General features: G+C 35.6%; 1 protein-coding gene across 1 annotated transcript in view; it reads left to right on the top strand.

Moving 5' to 3' along the window:
* The window catches only part of FAM135B (family with sequence similarity 135 member B), a 2319882-nt gene that overhangs the window by 1665608 nt on the left and 627287 nt on the right, over positions 1 to 26987 (top strand). The window contains exon 11 of the mRNA XM_044067284.1: positions 3155 to 3309. Within this exon, the coding sequence (XP_043923219.1) occupies positions 3155 to 3309 (155 nt within the window). The remainder of the gene's footprint in view (positions 1 to 3154; positions 3310 to 26987) is intronic.

Raw genomic sequence — 26987 nt, forward strand, 5'->3', positions numbered from 1 at the left:
GTTATAAGATTATTTATGTTTGTCAATCAGATGAATTAAATGAGTTATAGTAAAGTATATGTTTGGAACACAAATTTTTAACACAGATTATTATGCTGCTGTTAAGTAAATTTTCAAAAACATTTAAATAAATGTTTCATTTTTATGCCTTCTAAAATAAGACATTTACTTACTACAAGAAACTACATCATTTAAACTCATTATAACTGACATATTTTATGAACAGAGTATTTTTCCTGAATCTGTGGTGTGTCAGTGTGATAACCTTGTCAATGTTTATACTAACTGCTTTCAGTTTCTCTGTGAGAATTCTGTGATTTGAAGATTCTGAGGTAACTCAAGGACATTGTGCATAAGACAGCCCACATCCCAGATTGTCTCTCTTAACATTTTGCGGAAACTTATTAAAACTAGTGACAAACATTCATTTAGCAGTGTAAATGCATCTAAACATGACAGAACCTCTACAATGTATTCCACAGATCATCACAGCCTCTATGCAAGTGAAATTAAACTCAAAATTACCAACAAGCAATAAAACTCAGCATTCTTCTCCCAACTCAATTTTCATACAAATCCTATTATTCACTGTGCCCACACAGTCTAAAGCATTTCTATATATTAATAAAGAAAAGAAAAGAGAGTAGAAAATAAAAGGAGTGAGGCAGAAATAAAAAAATGTAAGAGAAAGCTGTAAGAAGTATATACAATGGAATGTTACTTACTGTTTGTATTAATAGAGTTAAAAATAAAACATATTATTTACTCTTATTTAGTTCTGATTATTATTAGTTAAAGCATGACAGATTATTTACAAACAAGCATAAGCAGTATAATCAAGAAAGTATAATTAGAAATAGCATTTGAAGAACTTATAAACTTTTACAAGAAATAAATATGTTATTATTCTATTAATGATATTTTCATTACTGTTCTCTCCTGCCCTCCCCACCCTTTACCCACTACATAATCTAAATAGAATGTCATTGTTTAAACAAAGAAAATAATAAAAGAAGAAGGAAAAAAGGTAAAGATAAAAAATGTATCAAATTACTAACCTTACTTTTTCAGAAAGAAAAACAAATCGAGTCACAGCCTACCATTAAATCCTCAGGCATTTTGACTGGTTATGAAACAAAACATTTCTTTGCACATAGAGAATAACTTTGATTAAATCTTTTCCAAAATATTTGTGGCTTTCTGGAAATGCAGGAACTATATTCAAAAGATTAATAATGAACTAAAATGATGAGAGAGAAAAAACATATAACAAATCATTTGTTTTTAGTCTCTTCTTCTTCTCTGAAGTCTTCCAGGAAGCTTCAGTTGCCAATCTCTTTAATGAAGAACTAGCCCATTCCATTTCTTCTATTTTATCCAAAATCCTTTTTCTTTGACAAACAGTAAAGCAGAGTCTAAATCATCGAAGACCTTAGGACCATCAGGAAGGAAGATTTTAAGCTTGGCAGGAAACAGAAGGTATGTTTTAAACTGTGCTTTTTTAAGCTCCCTTATTAGTGGCAGAAAAACTTTTCTTTTAGCAATTACCATGGAAGAATAGTCATTGTCAAAACGCACAGTTGTCTCATTAAACTTAACAGGAGCTTTAGCCCAAGCAGATTTAAGAACCATCTCTTTATCAAAAGATGATAGAAATCTAACTATAACTGATCTAGGATAGTTTTTGTTAGAGTTAGTATTAGCTATAGATCTATGTGCTCTTTTGATACCAAAAGAGAATGTTTCTGGTAAATCTAAAGTTTTAGGGAGCCATGTTGTTAAAAAAGAAGTAATATTGTTACCTTCAATATTTTCTGGCAGTCCAAAAATCCTAATGTTATTGCGCCTAGATCTATTTTCCAGGTCATCCAGCTTTGTTTGTAAATGTGTATTTTGTTTCAGCAGAAACTCAATGTTGATTTCCTGTTCTTGTATTTTATTTACCATGTCATTCACAGCTTCTTCTATGCCTGTCATCTGGATCTTCTGTTGTTGCAGGTCCATATGTAACAAGTCTATTTGTTTTGTAGTTTTTTCTGTGAAAGTGTCAATTTTAGTATCCATTTTATCCATCTTAGCAGTAAGTTGCTGGACTATAATTATCAGAGACTGAAGTTCTTTCTTGATGCTGGAGTCTTGAGAATTTGTCTTACTGGAACTCATTTCAGACTGATAAACTGACAGGAAAATTTCCAAAGTAATTTCTGACAGGAATATTATTAAGATTTCCTTTCTTTTTTAGATATAGTTCAAGAACTATATAAAACAAACTTATTTAGAAAGAAAATTACTTCAAGAATTAATTTTTTAAGTAATTAATTCCTGTCAATGTAATGAAATTGGTGGAGCTGAAGAAATCTGCTGCTATCCTGTGTTCATCCTTGGCCACGCCCCCGAACCAGACACCCTTGAGAAGATGGGTTGAACTTGGCTAGGCTTGTAAGGGCCCTTAGCCTAGTAACCTCCTATGATCCTATGATCCTATAAATCCTGTTCTTTATTCAGGAACTGTTCTGTCTGTAAAGACATTTATAGCATATTGTTCTAACTGCAAACTAATTGATTAATTTATTTGATGGTAAAGGTATTGATTAGGTCAAGTACTGGTTTGTTTGCTGAGATTAAAAAAAAAAATCATGTAGTATTCTAGCTATTTAGACATCCTTATTTTACATTTCTTTGTTATTGCTTACTGTACACTACGAATGATGCATTTCTGCTACAGAGTTGTAAGCAAAGGGTGGCAAGCTTGCAGCAAGACAAACTGCTCTAAAGCAGATATATTCATTCTTTATACTGAGTGCCACTGAATCAAAATGGAAAGACATTAACAGTTATACCAAATAATGTGCAAGAGCCAGTCTAACATAAAGGCATGATAATGCTTTCACTTTTAAGTGTCCCACCACAATCAGAAGTGTGAGTACTTATGTCAAAAATACGTATAAAGCTATATTTAACTCAGTAGCTAGCAGAGTTAGAATGGGAACTTTATCAGCATCATCCGTTGATTTCAGGGTGTGTTACCATTTTCTGTCAGAAAAACAAAACATCTGTATCACATATACTGAGTGTTCAGCCAAGAAAACAGGCAACATGGTCACATTATTTTCATAAATCAATTAAATAATGCTTCTGTCTGCATTGCTGCCAGGATCCAGTATTACAGTCAGCTTGCTGCAGAAATCAGAAACTCTGAATACCTCACCAGCATGCCACCTCTTCCAGTCGAATGTCTGGACATAGATGGAGACTGGAGCACACTCCCTGTGATTTTCGAGGACAGATACACTGAGTTTCCTAAATCAGGTTAGTAAATTCTACCAGAGGGAACACATTAGATGATTTCCTTGCTTATTATTTTTTTCTGGTTTTAATCAAACCTACACACTAGACCTGTGTTCTTTGCTTACTTTATTTCTATTTTTAATGAAACATAACAGTATAGTATGTATATGAAAATAAAATATAGTATGTTTCTGAAATAAGTGAACTATGTAGTTTAAAAAATAAATCTGCTAAACTATTTAAAAAAACACATTTTTGACAGTGATGTTGCATGCCAATATAAAAAATAGTTCCTTTTCTAGGTGATAATCATTGCTAATGTATATGTTGATGTATTTATTCACAGATTTATTTAATCGTCATTTTCAAGGTTAGAGGCATTAAACAAAAGTTCTTGTCTTCATGGGAGACCCAAGACATTTGTTTCACATAAGTGGCTTATTTGAAATTGCAGATAATGTGCCCAGCAGTTGTGAGAAAATAGTTATGGCCTGCAGTTTGTAACTGGTTTATAAACTGGTTATTGTAATACTATACCATGCTGTTAACCCCACTATCATTACAACAATTATATTTGATTGCTTGTTATTTTGTTTAATTGTTAATTAGGTAAATTGATTATTTGAGGACAGTTTAAACAGTAACATATACTATAATGGCACGGTAAAAGTTCTATATATGTATGTTTGCATACATTTAGAATGGTCATTCCAACACCACTATTTTGGTACATAGAAAAGTAGAGATAACCCAGAAGAAATCTGTAGATACAGTTCACAACCAAAGGTCAGACCTCTTCCCTGAATATTCAAAGCAGGAACTTTAGATATTCATTTATAATGGTGACCATACAAAAGTCATTGGAGAAGATATGATGTAAGTCTATAGCTCTATACACATAAACTGCATACCCAGCCACTGATCTGCATTCTCTGATAGTTATGTAATTTAGCAGGAGTTCTAACAATCAAGATTTCTAAGAGGAAAAGCAAGTTTTTGGACTTTGAATTCTGGGAAGGGAATATAAAGTAGTAGAAATGTAAGCTCTCTCACTATATCCAAATTATCAACAGTTTTACCAACAAACTTTCCTTTTAAATGTATAGCTGGCTCATTAATTATTCACAGATGGATGCAGTGAGATAATTCTCAATTGAAAGAAAAATGATAGGGATGCTGAACGGAATGAAAGGATACATTTCCCCCACTGACAATCCTAAGCTGTATGGCAGAACACCTAGAAGCCAAAGTACCAGAGGAATTTGATGAAGTTCTATGGTTCTATTCCCAAAACTCCTCTAAGAGTTTACCAAATCAAGAATGTTGTTAAGAATATTTAAAGAATTGAATACCTATAAGAAAAAATATGCTCTTTCCAAGGCTCCAGTCAAATAACCAAACATTATATGCCATTAAGGAGCTTTTTAAATAGATCATCTAATCAGTATCAATTAGCAAATAACACTTTCCCTGGCATTCAAGGAGATTCTCACCACCAGAACTAAATGGCTAAAGTGACTTGGTCAATTAGCATGGCAGAGAGAATATATGATTCAAAACCAATGTATATCCATATAGAGAAACAGCTAATTAGTGGACATCTGCCACTTCTCTGAATTGGAATTCAACTCTGACCTGTTATACCTGACCACATTAGTGTTCTTCCAAGCAGACTATGATTCACTGTAGCATAGGTATCATCCAACATTTACAAACACACACACATGCATATACTCACAATGTCCGTACACACACTACCAAACATTTAGAGACACTCACAAACTCACACATACACGCATGTATTTACGCATGCATGCACACACACATACACACACACACACACACACACACACACACACACACACACACACACACACACACACACACACACACACACACACACACACACACACACACACACACACATGCACACACACACACATGCACACATGCACGCACATCCTAGCATCCACAAAGAATTCCTTACACACATTCATGGAAACACTCACTCACACAGCTGCATGCACACTCCATTGCACATTCACACAACACACACTACCAAACATTTAGAGACACTCACAAACTCACACACACATGCATGTATTTACGCATACACGCACACACACACACACACACACACACACACACACACACACACACACACACGCACACACACGCACACACACACACACACACACACACACACACACACATGCACACATGCACCACATCCTAGCAACAACAAAGAATTCCTTACACAGATTCATGGAAACATTCACTCACACAGCTGCATGCACACTCCATTACACATTCACACAACACACACACACACACACACACACACACACACACACACACACACACACACACACACACACACACACACACACACACACACACACACACACAGTTCTGGAATACTTACTTGTGGTCATGCTTAGTACTGCAACCTTTCCCATAGGGATGCATGTCATCAAACAAAAGGCAGCGTTCACTTGTTCCTCCTAGTGAAAAAATGAACTCATTAGAATAATTCCCTAATTTTCTCTACCTTGTTAACTCACCTGCCACTTTTGGAGGAGAGCACATGGCTAATTTATATTAGCTGTTCCCTAGATCTGCCAAACCTGCATGAAGTTTCACCACTGAGACGGCTGTCATACAATGGGAACATCTAGCAGAGAACTCTATCAGAAGATGTCTCTGAATCACAAAGGCTGACAGCGATGTGAAAACCTGTGGAGTTAAGGCATATATATTGTGGTAAGCCTTTCTGAATCCCATAGTTTGTTATCCATTATTATATCTCTAGAAGAAAAAGTAAAGATGACTTTGGCAACTTGACATCCAGAACTTCCATTGCTTTGGCATTGTCTGTATCTGGAATGACTAATCAATAGAACCTTTTGACACCACATCTTCAAAACAATGATTTCTGATCTGTCTGCGGGAATCATGCATGACTGGAAAAGATTATTTTTCTCTTCCCTATTTGTGTATTATTCTGTTTTTGTTAGGAGTCCAGCATAAAAAAAGAGCAGCTTCTCCATAAACTGTAGGCCTTTGTATTTTACTCATTTATAAACAAAAATATTGTTTTGATGACTGCTGTCACAGAACTGTTTTTTTTTTCAGATAAATTGACCATCCTGGTGTTTTGGATTAACCCCTCAGTACCATGTCTCACTGATTCACTACTCAAATCTGTAGTTAAATGAAAGGAAAGGGAATAAAATAAATTGCATGTGTGCATTAGGTAGTGTCTCTGAAGCAGTTACATTAGTTTGCATCAAGGAAGTGAGAGTGCTGTGACTTCTTAAAAGAGATGACAATCACCATCTTGCTTAATGCTGTTTGGTAGTGAGTTCCAGCAAGCAGGGACAAGGTTGGAAAAGGATCTTTCACAGACAAGAATAGTGAAGAAGGGTCTTAAGAGAAAAAAAGAGAGCTAGAATTACTTGCAGAGTAGGTGGAGTCTAATTTGTAGTTTATTAAGAAGAGGAAGGTAATAACTTTAGTTAATAACTTTAAATATCAGTGTGTTAAGCAGTAGAATAGCTTTGTCACTCACAGGTATCCATTTCATTTTGTAAAGCGTGAGGCAACAATGTTCTTAATTGCTCTAGAGTTGAACAAATCTGAGAATTTGATTTTTAGCTTTTTGGGGGAAAGTAACATTGCTAGAAGAACCCTGGACTACAATGAGCAGTCTGTATTCAAGTCGGGGAAGAAGTACATTAATAACTGACACGTTGAGCATGTATAGTAAGAAATCATATTGAATAGTTTTACTGGATTTAACACTTTGTGGATATGAATTCCAACACATGTATGAAAGGAAATGTATTGGTCATAAAGGAGAACCAAGTCTCTTTGTTTCATGAAATAAGAGACTTGGACTGTTTGGATCATTAATAATGATATTCTGAGCTTAAGTGTATGGTATATATGCTAAATAGTATTGAAAAGCTTTTTGATATTTGGCAATAAGGTTATTTTTTATGGAGCATATTCCAGATGGACATAAAATTGAAATGTAAATCCTTCCTTAGGGTGGCAACATCCATATTCCCTTTAAGAAGAACAATGTCATCAGCGTAGATAAGACAATTGTAATGTGAGAAATTTCAGAGAAGATCATTCAGGAACAATGAAAACAGAAGGGGTTCATGAAAAAAGCCTCATGGATGAGCCAGTTGTATGTGTGTTATTCGGTCCAGTAAGAGTGAAACTGCATTTATGGAGCATATTCCAGATGGACATAAAATTGAAATGTAAATCCTTCCTTAGGGTGGCAACATCCATATTCCCTTTAAGAAGAACAATGTCATCAGCGTAGATAAGACAATTGTAATGTGAGAAATTTCAGAGAAGATCATTCAGGAACAATGAAAACAGAAGGGGTTCAAGAAAAAAGCCTCATGGATGAGCCAGTTGTATGTGTGTTATTCGGTCCAGTAAGAGTGAAAGTGCAATTGTATACATTGTTTTTGAACCAGTCCAGTACATTGTCAGAGAAGCCTGTCTCACTAATTATTTTTTCCTCAAAAAATTTTTATTTGTCAAATACAGTTGAATACATTTCATAGTATTTGTATATAATGTCTTAATAACTATGTACACTATTTACATCAGCCTGACACTATAACAGAGCTCAATATATACAATTACTTTATAGGTATAACAATCCAGTTATCAGAGTGTATCTGTTCAGTTATTGTAAAGTGTCTATCAATGATAAGACTTTTTTCCATGGATTGTTAATAAATGGCTTAGGATGAATCCATAATTCTTTAATTTTAATTTCCAACAATGTTGTGGTCTTCAGTAGGCTGTAGAAGTCTTCAAAAGTCGGTATTGCATTTGTATTCCATCTTCTTGCTATACACTTCCTTGAGATTGCAAGTATTGTCCGTACTAGATACATGTTTGACTCATTCAAATGAGGACCTTCATAGACATTTAATAATACTAGAGCTTTAGATAAGCTAAATGATTCATTAAATAAAGTTTGTAAAAAGTTTTTAATACCATTCCAAAATGGCTTAATTTTAACACAGTCAAAAAAAATGTGATTCCAATCTGCATTGTGTATTTGCTCACACCTGCAACATATTCCCTTTGTGGAAGAATTAATTTTAATAATTCTATCTGGTGTTAAGAAGTCTCTGTGCAAGCATTTCCAATTAAAATCTTTCCAGTACTGTGTAAAGGATGTATGTTTTATTGATATTAAAATATTTGATTTCATTTCTTCAGTTAGCTGTAATGAGTGTCATTTTGTTATACAATTCCAATATGAGGATTTGGGTGTTGTTTTATAATTTATCAGTATCTTGTAAAATTTGGAAATACTATTTCCCATGTCATAATCATTATATATGATTTCATATAGGTATTTCATAAGTTTAGGTATTTCCTTAAGTGAAGAATTACTAATTATTCTGCATAAATCTTGCGAATACATCAAAATGCTTTGCATAGCTAGCCAACCTTGTTGTGGAATTTTGTATGTTGTTTCTATTCTTTGCATATCCAGAACTTTTAGTTCTTTGATACGTTGAAACCAGCAAACAAATCCTTTCTGTTCCCAGGAATTAATTATTTCTCTATATATTTTATGGGGATAGCTCTTTGTAACTATGAATGGTGTTAAAAGATCAAATCAGATTTTTAATCTATATTTACATTAATAATTTTCCTAAATAAGTCAATGTAATAATTAACCATACGGGTTTTAGTGGGCTTAGTTATGTTATATTGCGTACTAATATATATGTGCTATGGCAAACTGTTTTTATCTGTTATTTGAAATTCTTTTGTAAATCATATTCATTCGTTGATATTAGTTAGTAATTCTTCCAATTTGCAGAATAATTTGGACTCATCCAATCTGAGATTGTTTTAGATATTGATGCTTTTATATATGTTTCTCTATCAGGAAAGTTTAATCCTCCCTGTTTCCATGGTCTGATATGATGTATTAAAGCTATTCTGTTTCTTTTGGGAAACCATAAAAATTTTATTAGGCATGAGTTTATATCCTTGTGTATATTCCTTTCTGGTAACAGTTGTATTGCCAAAGCTATATATAGAATCTTGGGTAGTAAAACCATTTTTATTAACTGTAGTCTATCTTCAGATGTTAATATTATTTAGTTCCACTTTTCCACAGAGATTTTAATTGTACTGATTATATATTATAACACTAGAAAATGAGCAAACTGATTTAAACAAATTACCCAATTAACCAGTCAAAAAGCTCAAAACTGAGCCCTGTTCCAGCAGTCTTCAATCAGACAAGTTCTAACTGCACACTCCTGCCACTTGGGTGCAGGGGAACCTTCTCCAAAAATCTCCAGCTTTACTCCGTCACATATCGCCTACTCAGAAGTGATCTCTGCCTAACATACAAAGCTATGTCAAACCCAGAGCTGTTGGACATGCTCCACTTAAAAAATTCTCAATCCCTCCAAGCTACATGTTCTAGGGACATAAACCTTGTCACCACAATAAACAGAACATGCTGGAGGGATAGATTCCTGTCCCAGAGACTTATCAAACAAAGCTTCAAATTAGCACTCTTCGAGAAAAATCTTGATGATTGGATGGGAAATAGGAAATTCACCCCAAGGATCACCTCTGTGGCTCTGCTCCCAGGGGCACAGGAAAATAACTTTCTTGGGTGGCAAAAGCCAGGGTACCTTTTTGACTAGGCTTGTATAGGCCCTAGGGTGGATGCCCTAGCACCTACCTATGAACCTATTCTAGTTTTTAAGGCTAATTCATTATTATCATTGCATAACTCAATTCCTATATATTTTAAGGTAGATTCCTGTTACCCTATAATGTGATTCTTATTTGTCTGCAATTCTTTTTTTTATTTTATTTAAAAATAAAAATTTTGATTTTGATTTATTGAAATGGAGTCCTGAATTCCTGTAGAATGTGTTAATTAAAATATCTAATTCTTGTAATGTCTCTTTTGTATTGGATAATGTTAATAATATGTCATCAGCAAAGAGCATTACATTAGAACTGTATTGTTCATAAACATCTATTCCTTTGATTTTTGTATTGTTACATATTGAATCTGCCAATATTTCAATAGCCAAAGGAAATAGAATTGGTGACATGGGATATCCTTGTTTAAAACCCTTTGTTATATGTTTAGATTCAGAGGTAAAAGGACCTAGCTTAACATACGCTAAATTATTTGTATATATATATTCTTTACTAGATGAACAAAGGAAATTCAAATAACACCAGCATTTTGAATAAATAGTCCCAATTTAGGGAATGAAAGGCTTTCTCTATATCTAAGCCAATTATGAGTGTTTCTTTATTTTCTTTATCAACATAATCTATAACAGAAATTATCCTTTTAATATTGTCATGTATGTGTCTATGATATATAAATCTGGTTTGATCATTCTTTATTATTTTGGATAGTGGTATTTTCATTCTGTTAGTTATTATTGTCATAAATATCGTATAGTCATTATTTAATAATGATATAGGTCTATATGAGGTACAGAGGTTTGGGGATTTGTTTTCCTTTAGGATTGGTATGATTAAGGAATATCTCCAAGAGTGTGGTATTAAAGCATGTGACTGAATTTCTAATAGAGTTTTATGGAAGTGGGATAGTGTCTTTGAAAGAAAAAGTTTATATATTTCCATAATTATGCCCTCTATGCCTGGAGCTTTGATATTTTTACCCTCTGTTATTGTAACTGTAATTTATTTGTAGGATATGGGTGCTTGCAGATCTAGTTTTAATTTTTCTGGTATTTTTTTTATATTAAAACATTTTTTATCTAGATTTAATTGATCCATATGTATATTTTCTTTTTGGAAATGTTCCATATAGTGATTTCTAAAGGCATCAAGAATGTCACCTATAACCAAGACATTTTCCCTTTCTTTTAATGGAAGATACTTTTAATGTTATTAGCTTTTGATTGTATTTTGATTCTTGTAGATAAATTATGTAGCTATTTGGGAGAAGTGGCCAATGTATTAAGTTTTAGTTTTTCTAACTCTAAACTAATTTTATGTGTTAGAATTTTGTTGTATTTATTGTTTAATACTTCTACTTTCTTTTTCATTTCCAAATGACTTTGATTTTTTTTCAGCTTTTACTGTCAAAACTTTGGATTGCAGATCTAATAATTCATAATCCCATTCCCTGATTTCTTTTTATACAAAGTTAGGGTTTTACCATATATGTAAGCTTTTAATGAGTCCCATATCATTATTTTATTTATCTATGTGGTGTAATTAATATACAAGAAGAACTGTAATTCAGATAATAACCAGGGTTTGAACTCTTTAATTTTAGTTATATATGCTGGAATTCTGGAGTTAAAGATTAATGGTTTGTACCCATTTTGAAGTTATAGTATCAATGAACTGTAGTCTGAAAAGGGGCAGAGAGTGATTGAGAAATTAATGATTTTAGAGTGTAAGTCATGGGCAGCATACATTTTATATATTCTAGTTTGGGTACCAAATCTGTGATATTGATGGGAAAGCAACAAAGATTTATCTTCTTTAAATTTGAAAGTATCTACAAGATGAAATGATTCTACCCACTTGTTTAAAGCTTTTGATACAGCAGATGTATGCAGCAGTCTTTTATTTGTAGTTTCAGAAATATCAAATATACAGTTAAGATCTCCTCCTAATATTGTTGCCTTTATACTTATTGGAAATGAAATCCAAGTGTTTTTTAACAGTTCCTGATCCAATGCCTGGGAACCAGTTACAGATTGGCTATGGTCCATATGCTGTTATTATATTTAACTATTACTAATGCCATAAGGCCTTCTTTAGCTTCATATTTATGAATGGTTCCTGTGTTAATCACATTTGTTTTCCATAAAATTGTTACCCCTTTTGTATTTGTCTTATAAGTGGATTGCGCCAATATCATATATTCCTTAGGATTCCATTTATAATTGTCATTTGTTCTGAAATGAGTTTCTTGAAGGAAGACACATTGTGCTTTGTTCAGTTTTAAATATTTCAGTAGATATGATATCTTGCTTGTATTGTTTAAGCCATTGGTATTTAAAGATAATAAAGTTAAATCCATCTTAGGTTATTTAGACTATGTATTTTATGTTCTATTGTGACTCTTAAACATTTTCCTATGATAACTATAAAGTATATGTTTGAGCTTTTAAAGGAAAGTATCAGTTTTATACTTTGAGTGTTTACCAATAACGTAATGTTTTGGTTAGGCATACTAAAAATGTTTTTGTGAAATAAATTTAAATTAAATAAATATTAACAAAACTAAGATCCACACTAGCCATGGAATGAAAATCATTCCTAATCTAATGGATAAAACTAAGTCCATCAGATTATCACTCATACCTTGACAATCCAGAACAACTGAGCTACATAAATTGAATTATCATATTTGAAGGTTGGGCATCGGGCTGGCAACTCAGCACCGTAAAAAATCCACTGCCAATCATTAGCGGACCGGTGTTCCACTGTGGCGACCCCTAACTGAGAAAAGCCGAAAGACAAGAGAGATATGGAGAATATTTGTAATAGGCATAAGCAATATTTATATTATTTTGAACAGATATCGTGCTATTGTAGATTAGACAAAAAATTATAATACAATATAAATGTCTACTTATTGTATAAGCAATTATTTACATGAAAGATAGATTACAAGCAGTTCAATCATATTAAAGTATGATGTATCATATATAAAACCTCAGTAAAAGATTATAGTGCCCAGTTATTTATCATAGTCACCATTATTGATGAAGTCTTTCAAAACTTATTACTTAATATAAATAGATGGTAATAATATGTGTAACTATTGTTTATAATACAATTTATTTTACTGGATATATCAGAAGTTATATTTCATTGTTTGCAAGCATTTATGTAATCACTTTGTTTGTTGCTAACTTACTTAAAGCATCAAGTTTGTTTTATGTAAACATTGATGAAAGTTAGTGCATTTTAATAATCAGTGCATCCCTCATCCCCCCATTTCCTACACATAAGGATTTTCATATCTGTCATTTCTTATTATAAAATTAGTGAAATTATAGGTTAAAAACAACAAATTCACTTGTGATTAATGATTACAAGTTCCATTTCCATATTAATACATTTGCATTTTATGGCATATACTGAAAGTTTTTAGATTTAAATGACAGCAATCTATTTTGTAAAAGCAGCAAAGGTTAAGCTGAGTGATTATTGTCAATTTAACACTATTTGTTCAGAATGTGATTGTTGCATTCTGTGACATTCCTAGTTCAGGATTCTATTGTTTCCCTTGAACAACTTTGTCAGTTTGATGTCATGTATAAAACATTAATTACCTTGGTAACAGCTTAAGTGTTATATGTGGTTAAGATGGGTTACAAAAACTACGATTAAATTTAAACAATTATATGACTTGTTATGCATATTTACTTATATAAGAAAATCATCATGCTTCTCCTTGATGTTCAATGTAGTGTATGTTGTTTATGACAATTTAAGACAGTAGTGTTTTTATACATAAGCCCATGTCATTAAATCCTGTCTTTAATATCTAAATTCATCAGACTGCTTCATCTTATATGACGATTATATATTTTATGTCTAGACTTACTAAAATCATACATTACATAAATATTGAGTGTGTTTTTTTTTCCTTTTGGCTGTTGATTAGTTATATGAGAGTCCACACGCTGTAATGTTTATTCTTATTATTAGCTCTTTCCAAGCATGTTTATACAGTCCAGAGACCCTTCTAGTTTCTTATTTGTTATAAGTATATTTCCATCCTTACATACACACATATCAGTACTTCAAGCACAGGCAACAATGCCCATCCAGTTTGGCCAGAATACCATTAACTAGTTCATGTGGTTTGTTCACAGGCTGTTCTTAAAATATCCAAACCAATAATTGTCCTGTTCCATTTAACCAGCCTGTTCCATGCAGTAGCTTCTCTACCAGTGAACCACTCAACACACCTTCCATTCCCACAGATATTTCCACGAAGGAAATTTGATGACTCTCTAGCACTTCCCAGCAACCCCAAACACCCCTAGAATCATCTATCCCCATATGCCCAACACTTCCGAGCAAGCTCACCTCCCAGACCACTGCAAAGTGTATTGCACAAGACCAAGTGCTGTTAGTCCTTCACAATAATGCACACTTCCACTCTTATGTAAGTCCTTTAGTGTTTGGACCAAAATACAATTTAAATATAAAATTGCGCTTATTATTATTTTTATTTATTTATTTTTTTATCAAGAATCAACTTAATGAGATAAACAAAGTGTTGAGAGACCATCAATATGTGCACATGTAGTTTAAAACAACCATTTTGCTGTCTATATATATATATATATATATATATATCTATATATATATATATATATATATATATATATATATATATACATTTTTTATAACCAAAAACGTCATTGCTGAGAATCATCTCAGAGGCTCCTCAGAGTCTAAAAGCATTATTGTCCCTCTGTCTCCATTACCATAACAACCTGGGAGCATCTGTTTCTGTTAGTGTGTCTGTGTACTGCATACCAGAGGCTTGCTTCACACTTCAAGCCTAAATTCCCTCCCTTTCAGCGAGGCAGCAGCCGGGAAAACAACAGAGAGCAAACAGATAAAAAAAAAAAAACCTTCCATCAAGCTGCCACAACAAGAGACAACACACTCCTCCAGCCCTCTCACTCAGCAGACTTACAAACACACCATTCTCTGTCAAAATATCCCAGATCACAGTTCTATCCATTCCCTTCCCCTGGATCCAGCCTATAACACCAAATATCTCTTCCTAATACACAAGCATCAGTAAACCTCGATCACAAGCTGCAACCCACAGCTTCCCGTAGATGAAAACAGCAACATTTAACAGCTACGAGACACAGCTGCATCCGCATACACCATGTCAGGCTTAATCAAACAGCACTTTAAGCTATGATGCCTGCCATAATTGATATTTATTATGTTTAGACAGAATAATAATGACATTTGTACTAGCTGCCAGACACGGCTGCATCCACGCACACCATATCAGGATTGATCAAACAACACTTGAAGCTATGATACCTGCCATAACTGATATTAACTATGTTTAGATGGAATAATAATGACATCTGTACTAGCTGCCAGACACAGCTGCATCCATGCGCACCATATCAGGATTGATCAAAAAGCACTCGTAGCTGTGATACCTGCCATAATTGATATTAACTGATACCTGCCATAACTGATATTAACTATATTTAGACTGAATAATGATGACATTTGTACTAAGAGCTTGCTACTATTATTTATCCAGGATATACATGACATCTCTAAATCATACTTTAACTGAAGAAGGCATTAGTCTCCATGATAGCATTTTTTTAAAACACGCTACTGTTACTGCTATTATATATGATAATTTGTTACATTTGAGACTGAACTCTGATGAATGGTACCTTGTTGAATTAGTTAATTAATTATTTAAATTATTATAAGTAAAATCAATGAAAAATAAATAAGATAAGTATTCATTGAGTTCAAGTAGGGGAATAAAAACATCTATGTTTAAACATTTTCCTCTGATAACTATAAAGTATATGTTTGAGCTTTTAAAGGAAGTTATCAATTTTATACTTTGAGTGTTTACCAATAACGTAATGTTTTGGTTAGGCATACTAAAAATGTTTTTGGGAAATACATTTAAATTAAATAAATATTAAGAAAACTAAGATCCACACTAGCCATGGAATGAAAGTCATTCCTAATCTAATGGATAAAACCAAGTCCATCAGATTATCACTCATACCTTAACAATCCAGAACATCTGAGCTCCATAAGTTGAATTATCATATTTGAAGGTTAGGCGTCAGGCTGGCAGCTCAGCACCGTAAAAAATCCACTGCCAATCATTAGCAGACCGGAGTTCCACTATGGCAACCCCTAACTGTGGAAAGCCGAAAGACAAGAGAGATATGGAGAATATTTGTAATAGGAATAAGGAATATTCATATTATTTTGAGCAGATATAGTACTATTGTAGATTAGACAAAAATTATAATACAATATAAATGTCTACTTATTGTATAAGCAATTATTTACATGAAAGATAGATTACAAGCAGTTCAATCATAATAAAGTACGATGTATCATATATAAAACCTCAGTGAAAGATTATAGTGCACAGTTATTTATCATAGTCACCATTATTGATGAAGTCTTTCAAAACTTATTACTTAATATAAATATATGGTAATAATATGTGTACCTAATGTTTATAATACATATTATTTTGCTGGATTTATCAGAAGTTATATTTCATTGTTTGCAAGCATTTATGTAATCACTTTGTTTGTTGCTAACTTACTTAAAGCATCAAGTTTGTTTTATGTAAACATTGATGAAAGTTAGTGCATTTTAATAATCAGTGCATCCCTCTTCCCCCCATTTCTTACACATAAGGATTTTCATTTCTGTCATTTCTTATTAAAAAATTAGTGAAATTATAGGTTAAAAACAACAAATTCACTTGTGATTAATGATTACAAGTTCCATTTCCATATTCATAAATTCTATTTTATGGCATATACTGAAAGTTTTTAGATTTAAATAACAGCATTCTATTTTGTAAAATTAGCAAATGTTAAGCTGAGTGATTATTGTCAATTTAACACTATTTGTTCAGAATGTGATTGTTACATTCTGTGACATTCCTAGTTCAGGCTTCTGTTGTTTCCCTTGAACAACTTTGTCAGTTTGATGTCATGTATAAAACATTAATTACCTTGGTAACAGCTTAAGTATTATATATGGTCAAGATGGGTTACAAAAACTACGATTCAATTTAAAGCAATTATATGACTTGTTATGCATATTTACTTATACAAGAAAATCATCATGCTTCTCCTTGATGTTCAATGTAGTGCATGTTGTTTATGACAATTTAAGACAGTAGTGTTTTTATACATAAGCCCATGTCTTTAAATCCTGTCTTTAATATCTAAATTCATCAGGCTGCTTCATCTTATATGACGATTATATATTTTATGTCTAGATTTACTAAAATCATACATTACATAAATATTGAGTGTGTTTTTTTTTTCCTTTTGGCTGTTGATTAGTTATTTGAGAGTCCACAAGCTGTAATGTTTATTCTTATTATTAGCTCTTTCCAAGCATGTTTATACAGTCCAGAGACCCTTCTAGTTTCTTATTTGCTATAAGTATATTTCCATCCTTACATACACACATATCAGTACTTCAAGCACAGGCAACAATGCCCATCCAGTTTGGCCAGAATACCATTCACTAGTTCATGTGGTGTGTTCACCGGCTGTTCTTAAAATATCCAAACCAATATTTGTCCTGTTCCATTTAACCAGCCTGTTCCATGCAGTAGCTACTCTGCCAGTGAACCACTCAACACACCTTCCATTTCCACAGGTATTTCCACGAAGGAAATTTGATGACTCTCTAGCACTTCCCAGCAACCCCAAACACCCCTAGAATCATCTATCCCCATATGCCCAACACGTCCGAGCAAGCTCACCTCCCAGACCACTGCAAAGTGTACTGCACAAGAGCAAGAGCTGTTAGTCTTTCACAATAATGCACACTTCCACTCTTATGTAAGTCCTTTAGTGTTTGGACAAAATACAATTTAAATATAAAATTGCGCTTATTATTATTTTTATTTATTTATTTTTTTATCAAGAATCAACTTAATGAGATAAACGACATGTTGAGAGACCATCAATATGTGTACATGTAGTTTAAAACAGCCATTTTACTGTATATATATATATATATATATATATATATATATATATATATATATATATTTTTATAACCAAAAACGTCATTACCGAGAATCATCTCTGAGGCTCCTCAGAGTCTAAAAGCATTATCGTCCCTCTGTCTCCATTACCATAACAACCTGGGAGCATCTGTTTCTGTTTGTGTGTCTCTGTACTGCATACCAGAGGCTCGCTTCACACTTCAAGCCTAAATTCCCTCCCTTTCAGCGAGGCAGCAGCCAGGAAAATAACAGAGAGCAAACAGATAAAAAAAAAAAAAACTCCCATTAAGCTGCCACAACAAGAGACAACACACTCCTCCAACCCTCCCACCTCTCACTCAGCAGACTTACAAACACACCATTCTCTGTCAAAATATCCCAAATCACAGTTCTATCCATTCCCTTCCCCTGGATCCAGGCTAAAACACCAAATGTCTCTTCCTAATACACAAGCCTCAGTAAACCTCGATCACAAGCTGCAACCCACAGCTTCCCGGAGATGAAAACAGCAACATTTAACAGCTACGAGACACAGATGCATCCACATACATCATGTCAGGCTTAATCAAGCAGCACTTTAAGCTATGATGCCTGCCATAGTTGATATTTATTATGTTTTGATAGAATAATAATGACATTTGTACTAGCTGCCAGACACGGCTGCATCCACGCACACCATATCAGGATTGATCAAACAACACTTGAAGCTATGATGCCTGCCATAATTGATATTAACTATGTTTAGATGGAATAATAATGACATATGTACTACCTGCCAGACACAGCTGCATCCATGCACACCATATCAGGATTGATCAAACAGCACTCGTGGCTGTGATACCTGCCATAATTGATATTAACTATATTTAGACAGAATAATAATGACATTTGTACTAAGAACTTGCTACTATTATTTAACCAGGATATACATGACATTTCTAAATCATACTTTAACTGAAGAAGGCATTAGTCTCCATGACAGCAAGTTTTTAAAACACGCTACTGTTACTGCTATTATATATGATAATTTGTTACATTTGAGTCTGAACTCTGATGAATGGTACCTTGTTGAATTAGTTAATTAATTATTTAAATTAAAATAAGTAAAAGCAATGAAAATTAAACAAGATAAGTATCCATTGAGTTCAAGTAGGGGAATAGAAACATCTGTGTTTGTATTATATGTTGCTTTGTTTGTCTTATATATAATGCAAATAGTAACCCATCTTGACCTACCTTTGTAAAGAATTATTGGACTCTTTGAACATTGTGAATAAATCATTACTGTTTCTCACTTGCTTAAGGATCCATCCTTTTTTTTTTTAAATAAAAAAAACAGATGACAAGTGATGTATCATATCAGTTGATACTTTGAGAGATGTAGTTGTAAGAATTATTTTTTTTGGGACAGCTATCTCGGAATCAATTTTTTGTTTCTTCTTTCTAGCATCAGTCCAATGATTTGTTTCTTTTATTCTTTTAAGAGTAGGGACCATCCATTCCATTTCATCTGGGATAGATACTATGTTGTTGTTTTTGATTAATATAGTAGGGTCTATATTAGAACATCGAAGTTTCAAAACTTCGAATGTTCTAATATCGACCCTTATTCAGTGAAAGCTGAAAATATCAAAGCAACAGAAAACTGAATTTTTTCCTAGGGAAATAATTTGGTTGTCCATTTTTGTTGCTTTGGTATTTTCAGCTCTGTGGTGGAAAGTTACGGGTCAGGTTCAGGGAAGTGTGCGATTGAGTGCGGGTTAGGTTAGTTAGGGTTAGGGTGCGGGTTAGGTATGTGTGTGCGATTGTGTGGATGTAAGGGTTAGGGCAGCTTATGTGAGATAGGGTTAGGGTGTGGGTCAGGTAAGTGTGCGATTGTGTGGACATGAGGGTTAGGGCGGGCTAGGTGAGTTAGGGTTAGGGCATGGGTGAGGTGAGTGTGTGATAGTGACGGACCTTAGGGTTAGGGTTTGGGTTAAAGCAAGTGGATAGTTAATGGTGTGTTTACAGTTTAGTGTAGGGTTAGGTGTAAGATTTTAGGTATATATGTGTGGATTGCTGTTTGTTTGGTGTGCTTGTGTTGTGTGTATCTTCGATGTTTTCAGCTTTCACTGAATAGGGGTTGATATTAAAACATTCAAAGTTTTGAAACTTTGATGAACTAATTTAGACCCATATAGTAGCTTCTTCTAAGTCATTAAAGGTTCTCATCTCATTGGCGAAAAGTATTTTTATCTTGGCTGGAAAGGCCAGCTGTGCTTTAATCTTGTTTTGTTTCAACAGTTTTATTATTGGCCAGACTTTTTTTCCTTTGTTCTAGTATTCTGGAAGAATAATCATTGCCAAACCTTATGAGGCTTTGATTGTATTTTAAGGGTGATTTTTTCCAAGTAGATTTTAATATTAGTTCCTTGTCCAGAAATTAAAGAAAGTTTATAACTATGGATCTAGGTGGAGTATTTGTTGAGTTAGAAGCAGGTTCCCTCAGTGCTCTATGTGTCCTTTCAATTCCAAATGAATGTCCATCTATCAAGTCTAAAAATTCAGAATTCCAGGTTAAGAATGAAATAATGTCTTCTCCTACAGTGTTTTCAGGCAGACCAAAGATCCTTATGTTGTTTCTCCTTTCTCTGTTTTCTAAGTCATCTATTTTGTTAAGCAGTCATGTATTCTGTTTAAGCAGAAATTCTTTTTGAAATTCTTCCTCGTTGAGTCTCCCTTCAGTGTCATTTAGAGTAGTCACTATATTTATTATTTTTGTATGGTGTTGCTGTACTAGTTCCTTAAGAGTGTCAGTCTGTTTTTGAGAATTTAATTTGAGGTTTTATAAGTCATTTTTAAAACCATCCACCTTCAAAGATAGTTCCTGTAATGTAGATGTCATCAATTGCAGTTCTTTTTTCAAAGCAGCGTCTAGATGAGAATTCCTTGAGTTGTTCATATGGAGTGACTCAATATATCTCCAAGTTACTTGACAGGAAAATGTTTGTATATCGCCACCAAAACTGATATTTATGTAGTTTAGTAGTTTATCTATAGATTTCTCACATTTTAAACTTGAAAATAATACAATTTTCATATATTATTATACTAGTTTATGGACCTCTCAAAATTCACTGCTCTCAGTTGGCCATCTAGGCTCCGCCCCCTCTCACTAATTATTTGAAGTTGGAGGGAATGATCAGTTGTGTCAAATGTTTTTCTAACATTGAGGAAAATGTCTCCAGTCATTTTACCTTTTTCCATTTTTTTTCAAGAATCTTGGTGAGGGAACAAAGGTTTGAGATGGGGAGAAATGTGTTTGCCAAGAAAGGGAGGAAACTATTAATAAGGGTATAACAAAAACATGGTTGTAAGAGATAGTTTAATGATGGAGGTAATAGATTTGCAGAGTAATGTGCTCCCAAGCCTAAAGATGTCTGGATGAATAGAATGGAAGAAAGGCGGTGTAGGCAGTCAGTCTTCTTTAACATATTATCCACATTTAGTTTAGTAATGACTTTAAAGTAAAAAGAGGATAATTTCCACAAAGGGATGGAGTGTCTAGATTCACATATATAGGGAAAGATAAGGTTAATAGTAATTGTTAAGTGACTAATGCTATCTCTTGCTTTTGTGAGAAGGGAAACAGAAGGTTTGTGACAGTCAAAAGATGTGGGGAGGAGAGTAATGTAGTTCTTTGAACTTTCTGACAATATTCAATTTTGGCCTTGTCTGTAGCTAGTCTGCTCTCATTTTTTGATGTTTATGGGACATATTATGTTTATCTGGATGGGAAGAGCAAGAGTTCTATTAAGACCAATCTCTGTTGACTTTTTGAAATGATCCCTAACAACCCTGCTTTATTTATGAACAATACCTATGTGGCTTTTTGTCTCAGTTCTTCATTAGACATGTTCATAGGTTCATAGGTAGGTAATAGGCTACTGGCCCAAGGGCCTAAATAAGCCTAGCCAACAAGGTTCCCTGGCTTACACCACCCACAAAAGTTAATTTCCTGTGCTCCAGTCAAGCAGAGCCACAGAAGTGATCCCCAGGGTGTATTTCCTATTTCCCATCCACTCATCAAGATTTTTCTTGAAGATTGCTAATGAGGAACTTTGCTTGACATAAATGGTTAGCTTGTTCTCTCTGGGACAGGAATCTATACCTGCAGCATTTCCTGTTTATTGTGGTGACAAGGTTTAGGTCCCTAGAGGGTGTAGCTCGGAGGGATTGGGATTTCTTTAGGTGTAGCATGTCCAACAGCTCTGGGTTTAACATTGATTTATATGTTAGGCAGAGATCTCCTTGGAGTAGGTGACATGCTACAGAATAAAGCTGGAGTTTATTGAGACGGTCAGTGTAGGGCATTTGTTTGAGGCCAGTAATCCTCTTTGTGAGGTACTTCTGTGGCCTTTCCAGCTGCTGCAGATGTACTCTAAAATGGGTCTAATGTGTGCTGAGTAGAGGGGAAAAATTACCTATTTTTTCCTGGATGAGAACCCTTTTGTGATGTGGTGTGCCACATAGGATTTCCTTACTAGTGTGGCGATGAGATTATCAAAGGAAAGACTACTGTCCATCTGGGTCCCAAGGTCTCTTATCACGCATTCAGCATTAAGTAGACTGCCATTTATGTGGTAGTTCATGGGTACAGAATTTTTACCAAAGGGGGTGATAGTGCTCTTTTTGGCATTGAGCTTGAGGCCATGCCTCTGACACCAGGCATCTGTCTCAGTGAGACCCTTCTGTAGGATGTCCTCATCATTTGGGGACTCAGCTATGGCTCCTAGTTTGCAGTCATCTGCGAACTTCATTAGCCAGAAGCCTTCTGTGTTAGCCTGTACTTAAGAGAAGTAGATACCAAACAGAAGAGGTCCCAGGACTGAACCCTGTGTACTCCACTTGTCACTAGTTTGAAGTCAGATTTGGAGTCTGCAACTTTTACAGTGTGGGTTACATCAGTGAGCTAGTTTGCAACCCATCTTGTGACATAGGGATTTATGCCTAGTTTAATGAGTTTAGCAATAATTTCAGAATGGGGATGGTGTTGAAAGCCTTGGTGAGGTCAAGATAGGCTGTGTGAACCACCTTACCCTCATCTACGGCTTTGGTGACTGTCTCAAAGAAGTCAATCAGGTTCAGAAAGCATGATCTGCCTTTCACAAACCCAAACTGCATGGAGTCCAGAGTTTGAAGGTTACCAGTGTCTTTGTATATGAGTTCCATTATGATACATTCCATGGGCTTGCATACCTGGCTCGTCAGGCTAATAGGGCGATTGTTTCCAGGATCTGTGGTGGCTCCCCCTTTGTGGAGTATGATAACTGTTGCTGTGCGCCATTCAGTGGGCACAAAGCCTGTCGTGAGACTATGACTGAACATGGTACTTAGGTGGGGAGCCAGTCCATTCTGATGTTCGTGTAAAGTTCGGCTGGTCTCATGGATGCTGTGTTTTTGGTTTTAGAGAGTGCAGCTTTTACCTGCATAGATGTGATTACAGGGACTCTGTATTCTTCTTGTATAGATATGGGCCCTTTAGGGGGTGAGAGGGGGGGTAAAGTTAGCACTGAACCTATCTGCCAAGATGTTGGCAATATCAGTTGATTCTGTAATTTTCATGCCATTGTGCTGTAACTCAGAGCAGATCTGGGTGTTGCCATTGAGATTTTTCACATAGCTATAGAATGCTTTGTGGTTGCCCTTAGAATCAGTGGTGATTTTGTTTTCGTAGCTAGCTTTGGAGGATCTAATAAGGGATCTCAGCTTCTTACTCAGGCTGACCAGGGAGGTCCTCCACTCATGGGATTTCACTCTCTTTTGCAACAGTTTATTCCTTCTGTTGTAGAGTTTGTTTGTGGCAGGGGACAACCAGATTGGCTTTCTTTCTTTTGGAGGATAGCATAGGTTCATAAGTTCATAGGTTGGTACTAGGCTATCAGCCCTAGGGCCTATACAAGCCTAGCCATAACAATTCCCTGGCGATTTCTTCCCACATTATTTACTTTCCTGGACCCCTGTCTAGCAGGGCGACTGACATGATCCCTGGGGTGAATTTCCTTTCACCCATCCAATCGTCAAGGTTCCTCTTGAAGAGGTCCAAAGAGGCACTCTGCTTGACATGTATGGGCAATCTATTCCAGAGTCTGGGGAGTCTCTGGGTCAGGAACCTATCCCTCCAGCATGTTTTGTTTATTGTGATGACAAGGTTTAGATCCCTGGAGCATGTAGCTCTGAGGGATTGGGATTTCTTTAAGTGTAGCATGTCCAACAGCTCTGGGTTTGACATGGCCTTGTATGTTAAGCAGAGATCGCCTCTGAGTAGATGATATGCAACAGAGTATAGCTGGAGTTTTTTAAGGCGGTCAGCGTAGGGCATCTGCTTTAGACCTGTGAGTCTTTTAGTGAGGTATTTCTGAGGCCTTTCCAGTTGTTGCAGATGTCTTGAGAGGTACATACCAAATGGGGCATTGTATTCTATAATGGGTCTAATGAGGGATGAGTGCAGTGGGACAATGACCTCCTTTTTTCTGGATGAAAAGCCCTTCGTGATGAGGTGTGCCACATAGAAGGATTTCCTGACAGTTGTGGTGATGTGGTTATCGAAGGTGAGACCACTGTCCGCCTGTGTCCCTAAGTCTCTTATCACACTTTCTGTGTTTAGTGTACTGCCACCTATATGGTAATTCATGGATACATGTTTTTTCCCAAAGGGGATAACAATACATGTCTTGGCATTGAGCTTGAGCCCATGGCTCTGGCACCAAGCATCTGTTTCTGTAAGGCCCTTTTGTAGAGTATCCACATCATTTGGGGAATCAATAATGGCTCCCAGTTTGCAGTCATCTGCAAACTTTGTTAGCCAGAGTCCCTTAGTGTTGACCTGTACTTCAGAGAAGTAGATGCCAAACAAGAGCGGCCCCAGGACTGAACCCTGAGGTACTCCACTTGTCACTTGTCTGGAGCTGGATTTGGAGTCGGCTACTTTTACAGTGTGGGTTCTATCAGTAAGCCATTTAGCAACCCATTGGGTGACATAGGGATTAATACCCAACTTAGTAAGTTTATCTATGATTCCAGAGTGGGGATGGTGTCAAAGGCCTTGGCAAGGTCTAGATAGGCTGTGTGGACCACCTTACCCTTGTCCATGGCTCTGGAGACTGATTCAAAGAAGTCAATCAGGTTCAGGAGACAAGATCGGCCCTTCACAAACCCAAACTGGGTGGGGTCCAGTGTTTGAAGGTTGCCAATGTCTTTGTTTATAAGTTCCATGATAATACGCTTCATGGCCTTGCAGATAAGGCTTGTCAGACTGATGGGACGGTAGTTTCCGGGATCCAAGGTGGATCCCCCCTTGTGGATTGGGATAACTGTAGCTCTGCGCCACTCAGTGGGCACGAAACCTGAGCATTTTGGTTCTGTTTGGGATAGTACAATCCATGCACTTGTGTAGGTGCTTATAGAGTGCATTTCTGTAGGATTCAGCAGTCATAACTGTATTGTCCATCTGCATGGGTGTCATGAAGTTCGCCACTTCTGTCTTAAGAAGCATGAAGTTGGCTTTGGAGAAATTTTTTACTGTGGTTTCCTTAATGGTGGGTGGAGGTGGGATGCGGATATCTAGGGTGATTAGCTTATGGTCAGATCTGACCAATAGGAGTTGACTTTAGGTGTGGAACACCAGTCACTCAAGTTGGTAATGACTAGGACTAGGATATTGTTGCCCCTTTTTGGGATGTGGATAAGTTGATCCAGGGCATTGGAATTTATGAATTCCAGAAAGCGTTGAGTGAAGGAGTTGGTACATGAGTAGTTTTCCCAGTTAATGGTGGGGTAGTTGAAATAACCCATTATTAGGGTGTTTGGTTGAACCCTAATATTTTCCAGTATATCAAGAAAAGATAAGTGGGAATTCTGGGCCATGGTGGGGGATCTGTAGCAAGCAACCATTTGGATTGCAGTTTTGTCCAGAGTTAGTTGCACTTGGATAACCTCGGATGCATTATGCTGTGCAACAAGCCTAGAGGTGTGGATATCCTTAATGAATATGGACACACCTCCGCCTTTGGTGTTCTGGTCCAGGTTAGATGGCCGAAAAGTGTGGTATGAGTTATAGCCTGGTAATGCAGGGGTGCTTTCTAGACCCTTGAACCAAGTTTCAGTCACAGCACAGATATCGATGTTCTCCATTTTAGTGAGTGCCTTGAGTGAGTGCATTTTGAGATTTAGACTTCTAGCATTGAGTAGCATTACCCTTAGTTTTTGCTTGCCTGTTCCTTTTATGGTGGTGAATTTGTCATTTGAACCTTGCCTACAAAAGGCACTATAGGGGCAGCAAGAGCCTTAGCCAGTATCCAGAATCCCAGGTACAACAGGTGCAGACCATCTCTGGCAAAACATCATGTTCTGTTGACCATGTCATCCCAGGCAGACAGATACTGGATCCCCTTAGAATGACACCAGAAGCTTAGCCAATTGTTGAAGGTAATCATTTTGTCCTTGTACTGTGTTATCATTCTGGGTGATGATAGGATGCTGCTCAGGGCTAGAGCCATATCTGCCTGGGCTACAAGATCAGAAACCTTTTCCATATCTCTTTTCATGTAGTCCAGGGAGGTGCATTTCAGGTCGTTCACACCAACATGGACATTGACAGAGTCATATTTGTACTTGTTGTGGAGTGACCTGAGTGCATGGGTTTCTTGGCGGTTCCTGGTTCCCGACAGGCAGCTGACAGTAACCTTCTCCTTGTTTAGCCTGGTGAGTGGGACATCAGTGTGCCTGACTAAAGAGTCACCTGTGACTAGTGTGTTAGGTGCGTTGGTTTGCCTTATAGGCTTTGATTTATTGGAACACTGAGTATGTGGGCTATGTGTCATTTGGGCTGTGTTGGGGG

This window comes from Protopterus annectens, chromosome 3.part1, assembly GCF_019279795.1.
Source record: "Protopterus annectens isolate FY-2018-M chromosome 3.part1, PAN1.0, whole genome shotgun sequence".
NCBI classification, from domain to species: Eukaryota; Metazoa; Chordata; order Ceratodontiformes; family Protopteridae; genus Protopterus; species Protopterus annectens.